This window comes from Ochotona curzoniae, unplaced genomic scaffold (assembly GCF_017591425.1).
Source record: "Ochotona curzoniae isolate NIBS_2020 unplaced genomic scaffold, NIBS_Ocur_1.0 contig_3190, whole genome shotgun sequence".
NCBI lineage: Eukaryota > Metazoa > Chordata > Mammalia > Lagomorpha > Ochotonidae > Ochotona > Ochotona curzoniae.
Window position 1 is genome coordinate 9,228,943 of NW_024465751.1, and position 14,002 is coordinate 9,242,944.

General features: G+C 46.6%; 1 protein-coding gene across 1 annotated transcript in view; it reads right to left on the bottom strand.

The window, feature by feature from the left end:
• FAM91A1 (family with sequence similarity 91 member A1) overlaps window positions 1-7,783 on the bottom strand; it is a 46,866-nt gene extending 39,083 nt beyond the window's left edge. Inside the window, exons 1-3 of the mRNA XM_040979332.1 lie at window positions 7,498-7,783; window positions 2,408-2,492; window positions 737-888 (exon numbers count right to left, since the gene is read on the bottom strand). Coding sequence (XP_040835266.1) covers window positions 737-888; window positions 2,408-2,492; window positions 7,498-7,569 — 309 coding nt within the window. The 5' untranslated portion in view covers window positions 7,570-7,783. The remainder of the gene's footprint in view (window positions 1-736; window positions 889-2,407; window positions 2,493-7,497) is intronic.
• Between the last annotated feature and the right edge of the window lie 6,219 nt (window positions 7,784-14,002).

Consider the following 14,002-nt stretch of genomic DNA (forward strand, 5'->3'; position numbering starts at 1 on the left):
CTGCGAGCCAAGGACGTCCACAGCCGGAGAAGCTGCAGCACAGAGGGTGCCGTCTGCTTGCCGTGGGAGTACCCCACCTCGTCCAGTCACAGATGCCCCTCTGCTCTCGCAACATCAAGCCACAGAGCCCAAAGTAGTCACTCTCAAACATAATCAAACAACAAATGAATACTAGACAAACCTTGACATAAAGCTGCATGTCACCAGGATTAAAGTTACTCAACACAAGCCCATAAAAACTACCTTTGCAAGAAGGTAACAATTACAGAAAGAGATTAATAACCAGGGCTACTGACACATCCCTCAGACATGCACATTATACAATGTCTCGGGTCCATGTCTTCACGTCTCCTATATACAGTTAGTGAGCAGATCTACACACTTGAAATTTCTCTGTGTTTACTGGTGACTTTCGGCACCCCTATGCAACCTTCATTGTTGAATAAAAGCAGTAAAAAAGCTACACAGACTTGGCTAACAGGAGACTCATGCAGCTCCAGGGCAAGGAACAACAATCTTTAAGAATATACAGTAGACGTTTCTAACTTTCCAGGTGAAACACCATCAACAACAAAGTGCAGCTCAAATAATTACCTCATATGCCACATTCCTTTGTACCTTCTAAGCTCACAACCAAACGTGCTGTAGCTGACAGCTGAACAGCCGCCGGCTGGCTGCAGAGTCCCCCTGACGTGCAGTCCCCCCAATCCCAGGATTCACCCCATGATTCACTTACCTCCATAATCCCAGTATAATAGGAGAAAGGGGTTATCCTCAGGCCCTTCACCATGATATCCGACAAATGGTAAGGGTACAGCATGAGATGGTCGCGGCTGTACTTGAGCAGCTCTTCATAGTACTTGCGTTCATCTTTCTTGACGTGTTTAACTGGGAAAGACAGGCACTTTCAAGCTTTTTCCAGGTTGCTTACAGTAATGTATTAAGTGTAAATGTAATAATAAAGACCTTATAAATCAATATTAAATCAGAGGAAAAGTACATGATTAGAAAAGAATAAAATTCAATGCCAGATACAGAAATCAATACCATCAAAAAAAAAAACCAGACTATACATACGTTGAATAAATGTGTGTTTCATTATAAAACATGTAATAGGACAGATAAGTAGAGAAATTCCTTTATAACTTTACCAGTCAAACTGAACTGCTACATTCTAATAAAACCACGCCTATTTTTTAAAAATTGGAGCTAATGCTGTGCCGGTTAAGCTGCTGCTGGCAGTGCTGGCATATGAGAGCCAGCTCTCGTCCCAACTGTTCCACTTCTGACCCAGCTCCATGCTAATGGGCCTGGGAGAACAGCAGCAAATGGCCCAAGTGCTCTGGCTGTAGCATCCACATGGCAACCAGGAGGAAGCTCCTGCTCCTGCGTTTGCCCTAGCCCTCCTCCAAGCATCATGGCTATTTGGGGACTGAACCAGGAGACAAAAGATCTTTTCTTCTCTCTGTTTCTTCCTATTTCTCTCACATATAACTCTGTCTTTCAAATAAATAAACTTTAAACAAGAAAATGTACTTGTTTTTGTTTTCTCAATGTAAAAAGTCCTCTCCCATGGAAAGTATTTTTTTAAATTCCCTCTAAATGAACACAGGGGAAAGACTGGCTGGAAACATAATAAGCTAACCAAAGTAATCTGCCAAAAGGCAAATTTTTTAAAGGAGCAAAAAAAATGGAACCAGATATATTTTAAATATTATGTTCCAATTTGTTCTGGTTATCACAGGAAGAATTTCTCATTGAAGTTGTATTATTTGAAAAATCTCTGGAGATAAACTAAAACTCAAAGCCGAACATTATTAAGAATTAGCAATCTTCTTCTTTTCTGGTATGTTTTCTCAGCTTAGAAGAAGATATTAAACACTATTCTAAAAAATAATTTTCATCCCAATTAGAAAGAAAAGTCTACCTGCTAATTGCAAATTCTTGTTATGTATAGTTAGTACAGTTTTGTAAAGTTTATATGTGGGATAAACTCAGCACTATGAAATATTATCAAAACAAGAATACAGATGTGTGAGAATCAGAAGTTAACTGCAGTCATCACCGCCCCAGTGTAAGAACACCCTGGGGCAGCACTGTGGCACAGTACATTAAGCTACATTAAGTTGGCATATCACAAGGGTACCACTTCATGTCTCTGCTGCTCTACTTTCGATCCAGCTCATTGCTAATGGCCTGGGAAAGCATCAGAAGATGCTCCAAAATTAGGCCCATGTCAGTCAAATGGTAGACTCAGCTCCTGCCTTTGTCCTGGCCCAACCCCAATTGCTGCGACCACTGGGTGAATGACTTAGTGAATGGAAGACCTCTCTGCTACAGCTACAACTTTCAAATAAATTGTTAAACTTTTAAAAAGAAAAAAGACACAGAGAATGCCTCTACTTACCTAAATTATTTCTGTATCGTAATTGGTTGCGGATGCTGTACAGGACAACCTGTTTTTCATACTCTCTTTGTGAGTTTCCAAGACTCTAAAAGAAATTTCATAAAAATTTTAAATAGCTTCCAAAACGAACAGTACTTTTTCCCCATAAAAATTCAAAACTATGATTCTTAACTTTATTCTTTAACTTCCAGAACTAAACAGACAGTATTTTCTTAAGCTTGATTATTCTATGCTAACTTTCCTACTATGGTAATAGCGCAACAACTCAAAATATCTATTTCCAAATAATAATCTTTTCTAAGAGGATTTACTAAAATTATTTAAAGTCCCTAAAAACAAATAAAAGAGCAATATGAGAGCATGACTTAACAAACGACTAAGTTCTATTTATATGAAGATTTCCTCCCTAACCACTGTCGATTTGTGTGCGTTGAATGAATAGATGGATGGTTTCTTGCACTTACATTTATTTACATTTGAGAACGGTAACTAAAAATACATCAATCCCTGAAAAACACTCTCTCCTTATGGCCTCATCAGAAAATACTTTTGAGGATCCAGCACAATGGCTCAGTGGCTATTCTCCACCTGCAAGTGCTGGCATTCCATATGGGCACTGGTTCATGTCCCACCTGCTCCACTTCCCAACCAGCTCCCTGCTTGTGGCCTGAGCAAGCAGTCGAGGACGGCCCAAAGTCTTGGGACCCTGCACCCGCGTAGGAGACCTAGAGATGGCTTCTGGCTTCAGCTGAGCTTCATCCATTGCAACCATTTGGGATGTGAACTGCATATCAAAGTTCTTCCTGTCTCTCCTCTCTGTAAAATCTGCCTTTCCAATAAAAACAAATATATCTTAAAAAACAAAGCAATTTAAGAATTCCCATATAATTTTAATAAGCAGAAAAAGTTCTGGCTATACATTTGCTGTTTTTTTTAAAGCTCAAAGTTGAAATGCTTATGAAAGCAAAGAAATTTGCCTAATAGTGGTCAACAAGAAATGGTTTTCAAAAGATTCATGAGAAATGAGCATTATCTTGCAAATTTATTTTCTGCTAACTTTTTAAGTATCCTCTTATTAAAAGCCAAAGTATCAATACATTGATCTTTCACATAAGGGAATCTTTACAAGACAACTTTTGCTCCCACCTACATAAACTGGTCCACAATTGGACACACTATGTGAGCAGGATTCCAGGAAAAGTGGGACATGAGAAATGAAATATCTTTCTTCCTGTATCTGGATTTGTTAAGCCAGAATGTATGTACATGTACTACTGTCACATGCTTTGACGTTACAAGTAATTAAGAGCAGAGTTCATTGTACAGAAACCACCAAATTCTATGTAGCACCAAAGCCATGGTCAGTACTGAACTGCCTGAGGGAAAAGGTTTCATGCAGCCCTTCTACCAAACCAAAGCCTCTTTCTCAGGACACAAAATCGTAGCAATTCTGCTACAATCTTAGTGTGCCAAATAAAAAGTTTTCTGGATTTGATTTGAAAAATGCTTTCAACTTACCTTGATTTAATCATTTTCTCCATTTTAGATTCTGTTCCTAGTATTTCAGGAAAAACTGAGTGCCTTTATATATGTGTGTATATACGTGTGTGTGTGCGCATATAATATATATGTATATGTATGTGACTGTGTGTGTGTATAAATATAAATCAAGCCACTCACATAAACACAAAGGTCCATTATTTGTAATTCCCCTTGAATATAACATCTCAGGCCCAGCATGGTAGCATAGTTGCTGAAGTCCTTGCCTTGCATGCGCCAGGATCCCATATGGGCACCAGTTCATATCTTGGCTGCTCCATTTCCCTTCCAGCTCCCTACCTGGGGCATGAAAAAGCAGTGGAGGATGGCCCAAAGCCTTGGGACCCTGCAACCTCACAGGAGACCCAGAAGAAGCTCCTGGCTTCTGGCTTTGGATCAGCTCAGCTCCGGCTATTGCAGCCACTTGGGAAGTGAACTAGCAGACAGAAGATCTTTCTTTCTACCTCTCCTGCTCTCTATAAACCTAACTTTCCAGAAAAAATAAATAAATCATAAAAAATAAAAATACAACACCTCTTAGACCTTTTGCACCATGTATTAAGTAATGACTAGTGCTGATCAATTAGCACTGCTGTGTGCACATAAACACTTAAAAATCACCTCCCCCTCCAGCCAAGCACATAAACTAAAATGGCTCTGTTGGGTGATTCTGCTCCCTTCTCCCGTCCATGTAAAACACTGTTGCCACTACAGAAGGTAACTTTTAAAAGGGTTATTTTAAACTCAAAGAATGTGGGCCTTGCAGAATGACAAAGTCTTACACTGGGGCAGTGGACCACACAGGGCTGGGCTGCAGAACCAAGAACTGTCAATGAGGAAGGGGTGATGGAGCAGTAAGGTCCCCACCCTAAAGCCTTCACCATGCAGCAAACAATCCTAAAAGCCGCCATTCCCTAAAGCCTCTGCTCCTGCGGCCCCCATCTCCAGGCGCACTCCAACCACCTCCCCAAAACACACCTGCAGTGACCCTGATGGGGTTTACAGTCTCCATAAAACGAAAGGACCAGGAACTGCTTTAAGCAATAAATACAAGATAACAGTGAACTATCCTGAAAATAATTTTATTTCTTAACCTAGCATGATACATTTCATAGGGAGGAAAATTCATCTTATCCATATTTTAACAGTTGGTTTGCAATACATTTTTTTAAAATCTGAATTACCTCCCAGCATTCAAACTGGGAAATATGAGTAATCTCCTGATGAAGACTGAATTGAAGCATATTTAAAGCCAAAGCATTTATTTTTCCATATAAAGAATATTCCCCTCTCTTTTACAGGGGATCTGCCCAGACCAAAAAAAACAACTTAGACTGACCCCACCATACACTCACACTCACTCCAAAAGTATGTACTAACTAAAAGCCCATTCACTAGGTGACAGGTGTTTACAGTGGCAAGGTGTGACCCCAGGAAACGTATCTTCACCGGGTCAGTGCTCAGGCGGGTGAGCGACAGCAACATGACAGCCTATCCAGAGGCAACTACCCCAGCTGAAGGGGGTGGGGGGATCCTTCCAGAAGCGAATGACCAGAGACACCAGCAGAAGTTACCGGCAGTGTCAACAAAGCTAGATCTGCACTAACGTGGACAGCGGACAGGCAGTCCTATTGGGCAGGCCAGAGGCTAGGCGGCATGTGCTGCAGCAGCCAGAGGGAGCTTAACCTAGGGGAACCTTGGAAAGCCAGCCAAAGCCTTTGGAAGGAACCATTAACACATCTTTGTTTTTTTCTTCAGTAGTTACAAATGGCCAGTCTTCTCCCCAGCTAAATGATTTAAAGTCAATTATTCATGCTGGGCATGATCTATCTCCCTCATCTTTCTTCCATTATGCTTTGTTCATTTTTATTTTTTTTAAAAAAAAGTACAGAAAAAAGAAAATACAGTGATTGCTGGTTCTTTCGTTGTCTTCAAACACGCAACACAAGCTTGAAGAGCATGGGCCCACCAAAGCCCCCTCTCTGGCTCAGCAAGAAAAGCTTATCCCTCAGTTCAGAGCTTTGAAGGTCAGAGTTACAAAGACAGAGACGTTCTGTCCACCGGCTCACTCCCAGATGGCCAGGAGCTGCATCCAGCTCTTCCACTTGGGTGTTGGGCCCAAACACTGGTGCCATCTTGTGTTGCTTTTTCCCAGGCCATTAGCAGGGAGCTGAAAAGTGGAGCAGCCACTACCTGAAAGCATTTTCCTATGCCAAATGATACTTCCTTGCTACAGTAAACCCCTAAGGTGGGGAGGAGGAGGGAAAGTTTACAGGTTTAAGTTTACAGGGAAAGTTTAGTGTAAGGATTATACTATCACCACCCACCATCATCACTCAAACACAACTGCCCAGCGCCAGTAAAAAGCGACAGCTCACTCTGGTCCTGGTAGTGCCGAACTGAGATGTCACCTCAGGTCATTACCTTCATAGGATTTAGCATCACCTGGCACGAGGTGGATTTTCTCTGCATTTCTTCGTTTACTTGTTCACCACCACCTGAGCAAAAATCAGCTCCGCGAAAACAGGATCTTACTGACTACTGAAATTTACCAGACCAGAAAAAACAAAGTCCCTAGCAGAAGCTCATAAACACAGAACATAACCAGCACTGAAAACCCAAACCCTCGTGTCACCCTCGCTAACACTGCTGAAACCATCCCTCGCCATCTAGAGGAAGAAATCCATCGAAACAAAGGACGGCCCCTTCCAACTCCCGCCTTACTCTTTCAGCTTCAGCTGTTACCACCGCCACGCCAACCACCAAACTTTAGTTCCAATCACAGCCCTGCCTGGCGACAGGCGGTCGCTCACTTCTCTCTGTGGGATATCTTCCCTGCCTCCAGTCTAACTCGTGGGGCCATCTCCAAGCCCCGGAGGACCCGTGCCTCTGCCCTTTCACAAGCACAGGAGGCCCCATCCCTCTCTCCCTATCTCCAAGCCCAGGAGGCCCCGTTCCCCTGTCCATCTAAGGAGGCCCCGTCCCCTTCTCTCCACCCCCAAGCTGCGGAGGCCCCATCCCTCTCTCTCCATGGATTCCCCAAGCCGCGGAGGCCCTGTCTCCTCCTCTCCATGGATCTCCAAGCCGCGGAGGCTCCGTCCCCCTCTCTCCAGCCCCAAGCCCGGGAGGACCCAACCCTCTGCGCAGCCCCAAGCCCCAGAGACTGCGTCCCTGTCTCTCCATCTCCTAGCTCCGGAGGCCCCGCCTCCCTCCTCAAGCCCGGGAGGCCCGGTCCCTCTGCCCAGCCCCAAGCCCCGGAGGCCCTGAGCCCCAGAGACCCCGTCCCCATCGCTCCAACCCCAAGCCCCAGAGGCCAAGGATCCTGGATGAACCGACAACGCGGGACAGGCGCCCGGCGGGTCCTGCGGACACCATTCCATTCCATGGAGCAACGACGCCATCCTGCCCCTCTGACCTCACAGCTGCAGCCGACACCCCTCTCAACCCGGGACCCTGGCAGGGGACAGGGAGGGAGTCCGCCCCCAGACGCCCCTCGGGGGCCCCGCTGCCGGGCCGGCAGGTGACGGCGAGCCGGGGAGAGCCGGCCGTACCTGCCTCACGTTGGCCGGCAACTTGCTCCAGGGGTAGTTGTGCCGGATGTGGAACTCCACGTCGATGTTCATGATGCCAGGAGCCGCGGCCGCAGCGCTAACGACGCCTCCCGCCCGCCCGCCCTCTGCCCGTCAGAGGAGGCCGCGGGAGGCCCCGCGCCTCACAGCGCCCAAGGCTCGGCCTTCCCCATGGCCAGGGCTCCCGACAGCTCAGAGCGGCCCCGGCCACAGGTCAGAGAACAGCTGGACAGCCTCCGTGGCTCCAAGTTTCTTCCTAGTTTCAGCCAACCGGAAATGGTCCTGGGCTTGCGTCACTTCCTCCCGCTCCGGCGCGCCCGGAGAGGCTAGGGGCTGGACTGGCCTCCAGCCCCGCCCACTACATCCTGGTCCCGCCCACTACACCTTGGTGGGCGGGGCAGCGCGTGGTGACCACCCCCGCGCGGTTATTCTGTTTTTAAGGTCTGCGTGAATGAATGCCACCTCTTGGGTTGGCCTGACGGTTGTTAGGTGACCCAGTTTTCCCCAGAGTGTGAACCTGGTGGTCCAAGACTAGGTGGTTTCATGCACTGGGGTCGCCCAAGTTGGAAAAGTGACTTGGGGAGGGGCCCTGGATGGATTGCAATAAAGAACAGGGAGCTTGTTGGGGACTGTGCAGGCCAAGTAAACAGGGCCCAGCTTAGAAAAAAGAGTAGGTCCATCCGTTTCTGCTGATGCAGCTAGAAGCCTCCAGCAGTGGCAAAGCAGAGCTCTGGTCAGCCCTCCTTGCCCAGAAGTTGCCGCACATTGTGGAAGGTAGAAATTGGGCACCACCAAAAAGATCCAATTTCGTAACCTATAGGGATTTAGGCGTTTGCCAGTGGGTGCTGTAGCCTGGCCAGGCCCAGCCAACCCCCAATTCCAGCTCACGCTGATGGGGGCTACAGCCTAGCCTAACCCAGCAGGCACCCAATCCTGGCCCTCATGTGCACTAGCTGTGCTGTGACCTGACCCAGCCTGACCCACAATTCCTTCTGGCATTCAGATTCACCAGAGGGTGATGTAAACTGGCCCAGCCTGGTTGACCCTCAACTTGAGTCAAATGTATGCTGGGGGGGTACCATTACCTGACCTGGTCTGGGCTGCTCCCTATCGTGGTTCTTGCACTCACTTGCAGGGACTGTGTCCTGACAGAGGAGTTCTCCAAGCTCCTCCATCAGACCTCTCCCAATGGCAGATCTCATACTGGTGGGTCCATGGACCAGCCCTACTTAGTCCACCTCCTGTCCTAGCAGGAATAGTGGCCTTTCCTGACCTGCCCTCACCCATTTCGGTTTTTACTGTTGGGTGTTTCTAGCCCAGCCAAGTCTGGTCCACACCCAGACACAGCTCACACATGGCTCAGCAGAGGCAGACACCTAGCCTAGCTCGTCCCTTGCCTACCCTGGTTATGATGAGCATCAGAGAGTGGTAGAGTCTGGCCCAATCTGGCACACCTCGGATCCAGTCTACACTGCAGGGACACTGCAGCCATGTCCAGACCAGATAGTAGCCCCCAACCCGGCCCTTGCGCTCACCAAGGGAAATCACAACCTGGCCAGGATGTCCCCTTAGCTCCCCAACCAGGCCTGTTTCCAGCCACAGATTTTGCATGTGCCAGTGGTTGCTCTGATGCAGCTTGATGCAGTCCCTCACCTGTCTTGGTCTTTGCCTCCAGATGCTGTAATCTGGCCTGACCTGGCCTGCCCCCAGTCCCAATTCTTGCTGTCAGGTGCTGGCACCTGGCCCTGCTCACTCTGTTCCCATCCTCAAATCATGCAGACTTGTAGGTATGACAGCCTAGCCCAGCATGACCTGTGTTCCAGCCTGTTTTTGCACTTGCCAGTGGGCTAAGTTTTGCTCAGCCCTACCCAGTCTGCCCCCTTTCAAAATCAACCCACACACTTGCCAATGAATGGAGCTACTTTGCCCATCTTGCCCAACCCCACATCTGGGCCATGAGCTCACTAGTGGGAACTATGATCTTGTAGGGAAGTTTCTCAGGTTCCCCCACTTGATCTACTCCCAGACCAAGATCTCACATGCACCAGTAGGTGCTAGGCCCTTGCCCGGCATAGCCTGCCCCTTTATCTTGGCCTTGTATGAGCTGGTGATTGTTGTGGCCCATCCCGCCCCATACCCTGTTTTAGGATGCATATGTGAGTGCAGCAGACTTGACCTGCCTAGCCTAACCTCATCTCCAGTACCCGTGAGTGTTATTAGGTTCCATGATCACACCTAGTTCAGCCCATCACCACTCCAACTCTTGAGCTAACAAGCAGGACTTGTATTTCCACAGGATTTGGCCCACTTATCCCCCTCAGAATCTATCCCCATGCATGATTCTCTCACATGCTGGCTAGTGTCATCACCCTGCCTAATGTGACCAGTATCCTGTTCCAATATTCAGTCAGATGCTAGGATCTAGCCCTGCTAGACAGGCCCCTAGCCCTAGCTTTTGTGTGAGCTGGCATGTGGTGGTCAGCAGCGTTCTGCACTAACAAGCCCATCTCAGGACTCCCATGTGGGCTGGTACATGAGTTTGACCCATACAAATCATCTCGTCTCTCCCCTCTAAACCACCAGGTCTCAGTACCCTCACTTACCTGCAAGTACAGTGACCCTGTTTTGGGGAGTCCCTCAAGATAGATTCCTCACCTACATGTACGGTGGCCTTATTCATGGATGTCCTTAGGCAATAATTCCTCAATCCCAAGTCCCCAGAGCTCGCCTCTGGGTGGTCAGCAGGTGGAGTCTGGTGCCAATGCACACTGGCCACCTACACTAAGATGGAGCTGGCTGCTTTTTAAGCAGTTGGGCTAGACTGTGCCCCCACCCATCAGCCCAATGTGGCCAATGGACTGGAGGTTCTGGTTCTCATGCCTGGCCCTGAACCCAGTATGTCTTAATGTCAGCTTCAGTGAGAAGGTTTTGAGGACAACTTCTCTTAGAATTTACTGTAACTACCACCTTAGCAGACCCATGACTGATTTCTTGTGGCAACCAGGAACAAATTTGGTATTTTTGCAACTATTTTCCAGTGCTAAACAATAGTTTTAAAGAGTTTTATCGCAGGCTAACAGATACATGCATGGAACTTTTTATAAGATGCCTTGTGAGCACATGAACAGCTGGCAAGTAGAAACCCCTTCTTTCCGATGAATTGAAACAACGGTAGATGACAATGCAGAGGTGTACTAGCCTCTTACCATCCAACTACAAGAGCTTTGAATTCCATACTTGTGGATCCTTAGCAGCATAGCCAATGTCCACTGAACGCCGACCCTACGGCAGAGAACAGAACAGCTGCTCTGCCTACCTGCTGGGTATGAAGCCTTCACTGGCAAGCGATTGCCCTACCTCACAGCCCGTGAAAGGGCATCACTGTAAACTAGCCCCATGGAAGAGAAGGGTAGACTGAGGCTTGGCAGGGTAGCGTGACTTAGCTCACACAGGTGGTGCCTGAGCACAGACTGTCACACTCCGGGGCCCTCCACTCACAGCTCTCATTCACTAAACTGCTCCGCTTCCTGTTCCCATTGAGATAACATTCATTTAAAGTCAATAGTAAGTGACGTTAAAACAATTTATGATTCTAAATATAGAGAACCCATACTCTTCCAAAGTCTAACTTTGATTTAACACAATGGAACAATGAAAATTAAAGTCAGCTTGGATTAAAATTCCCCATGAATCATTATCTTCGCTAGTTCTAACAAATATTGAGTGTAGCACAGACATATCAAAACGTACACAAAGGTAGCTATGGAATGTAGAGGTAGACTTAGGCCTTTTAAATCATCAAGGAACAGACTTTTGGAAATCTTGTCCTGGTGACTAGAAGACATCTAACTCAGTATGTGGCTAAGTAAACAAGAAGCGTGAAGATGTCAGTGATGATGGGTCAAAGCCACGTGCAGGAGAAGAATCCAGGTACGCGAAGCCTTCAGAGTAGGAAGTGGAGTCAGGAGGGTCGGTGAGATACAGGGTGCTCATTCACAATCTGCCTCATTTTCTCCACAAGTGACAAATCTTGGATCAGCTGGAAACAAAGCAATTCAGGTAGTTTCTAGAGAGTTCAGAAATAGAATCCCCTCCCTAAAGGCCAGGAAGCCAAACACGATCACATCCTCCCCTCTGCTGATTCACTCTCTGGTTGCCTGCAACAGCCTCTGCTGGGCCAGGACCAAAGACAGGAGCCGGGAACACTGTCCAGGTCTCCCACATAGGTGGCAGGGGTCCAATTACTTGGGCTATCACCAAAGCCATCCATACGCTAACCCCTAGAATCTTCCATGACCAAAGCAGCTTTGTAGATATCATAAAGTCTAAAGATGGGGGAGATTAATATTACATGAAAAGACACCAAAAAGTTTGTGGAAAAATAGAACTAAAAGATAAAGCTTATTTTGTTGCAAGGTTTCTGAAATACATGCATAGTTTTTGTTTGTTTCTTTGTTTGTTTTTAAGATTTATTTTGGAAACCAAGGCCATGGTTCAACAGGCTAATCTTCCACCGTGTGGCACCAGCATCCCATATGGGTGCTTGCCCATGTCCCAGCTGCTCCACTTCCCATCCAGTTCCCTGCTAATGTGCATGGGAAAGCAGCAGAGGATTGCTCAAGTGTTTAGAACGCTGAACTCACACAGGAGACCTGGAAGAGGCTCCTGGTTGCTGGCTTGAGATCAGCTCAGCTCTGGTCATTTGAGCTCCGGTCCACTGGGGAGTGGACCAGTAATGTAAGACCTTCTGTGACTCTCCTTTTCTCTCCATAAAATATGCCTTTCAAATAGAAAGAAGTAAATCTTTTTAAAAAAGATTTATCTTGTTATTTATATGAAGGAGTGTGAAAGAGAGAGAGAGAGGTCTTCCATAAGCTAGCTCACTCCCTAAATGGCTGCAATGGCCAGAGCTGGGCCAGGCTGAAGCCAAGAGCCTGGAGCATGCAGGGATCAAGAATTTGAGCCATCCTCCATTGTTTTCCCAGGCACATTAGCAGGGAGCTGAAACTAGATTCAAAAGCTGGACTCAAACCAGAGCCCGTATAGGATGCTGGCACCACAGCTTTTTCATAATACATGTTTTCCATGGGCTTTCTGAAGTGCCCTCAGGTATGTGTACCCTCTGAAACCAGAGAAGTGCTTGCATCAGATGTGGAACCAAACATTCCGTAATCAAGCCCCATTACCTTAACTCAAACAACTGTAATGGTTAAGATGACCACCAGGGGCTGATCTCACACAACATTTCTATATTGCAGTTTGCCGCCCCAGTCCTATTGACTTTCATCCAAACCATTTTCCCAGATCTGACAATCTTTGCAATTTTCTAATTCATCTCCAGCTTTAACATCATGAAATACAGTAGACTCTTCCTAAAAAGTTTACACTTTTGTTCACTGGGCAGTGAGCAAAGAGATTTTTTCTTTTAACAATCCAAGGTCTGCTTTTATGCCCCTCAGTAGCTCAAGGTAGACAAGTTGGTTAGCAATGAAGCATGGTTTATTCTCCATTGGAAATATCTTCAGGGCAGGCGTGGTGGCATGGTGTGCTGGTCCTCGGTATGTAGCACCAACTTTTCACATGGATGCCATTTCCAATCCCAGCTGCTCCACTTCCCATGCTTATCACCTGGGAAAGCAGTGGAGGACGGTCCAAGTGTAAGGAGTGACTGAATCAGTGACCCTGAAGACTGACTCTGCCCTCTTCAGGCTCACGTGCTGTGTCTGGCATCTTGGGTTTGTGGCAAAATGGAGTGGGGATGGGGGGGTAGAGGGGGAAGTTAACACAAATTCCCTGGACCCTGAACTTACATGGAGGGCTGGAATGGATCTCCTGCTCCTGGATTCAGATCAGCTCAACTCCAGCCTTTTGGGAGGTGAACTAGCAGAAGGAAAAACCTTCTCTCTTTGTCTCTGCTTCTCTCTGTAAATCCAACTTTACAATAAAAATAATTTTTTTTAGAAAAAGGAAAGTATCCTTAAAGCAGCCATTATGAGGGGTAAGCTCACATTTCAAGTGAATTGATTAATATTCAGTTTCATGTGTTAAAAGAGACTAGACAGACTGGAAGAAGAGGCAAAGAGGATACAGTGATGAAAACCAGTGGGAGTGAGAGGCACCTGGTCTCCTTGAGTCACAAGCTTAATTACATGTGTGGATAACTTGGAGTGGATGTGATACAGAATAAAATGTTTTAAGACTAGTTTTTGTTTTTTTTTTAATGGAGGAGATCGAATCATACAGACATAAGAATCACCTGAGTTTGTAAACTATGCACACCCACAACTTACAACATATCACCTATGTAAAACTTTCACGGGTTAAAGGTAAGGGCCTGTGCAAGGGTATGCCATAAAGTTCATGGAAAATGGAATTAAAAGGTATGTTTAATTTGATATAAAAGTATTTTGGAACCCAAAACTGGTATGGTGGTACAGCACACTAATCCTCCACCCCGTGGCATTAGCATCCCATCCGGGTGCCAGTT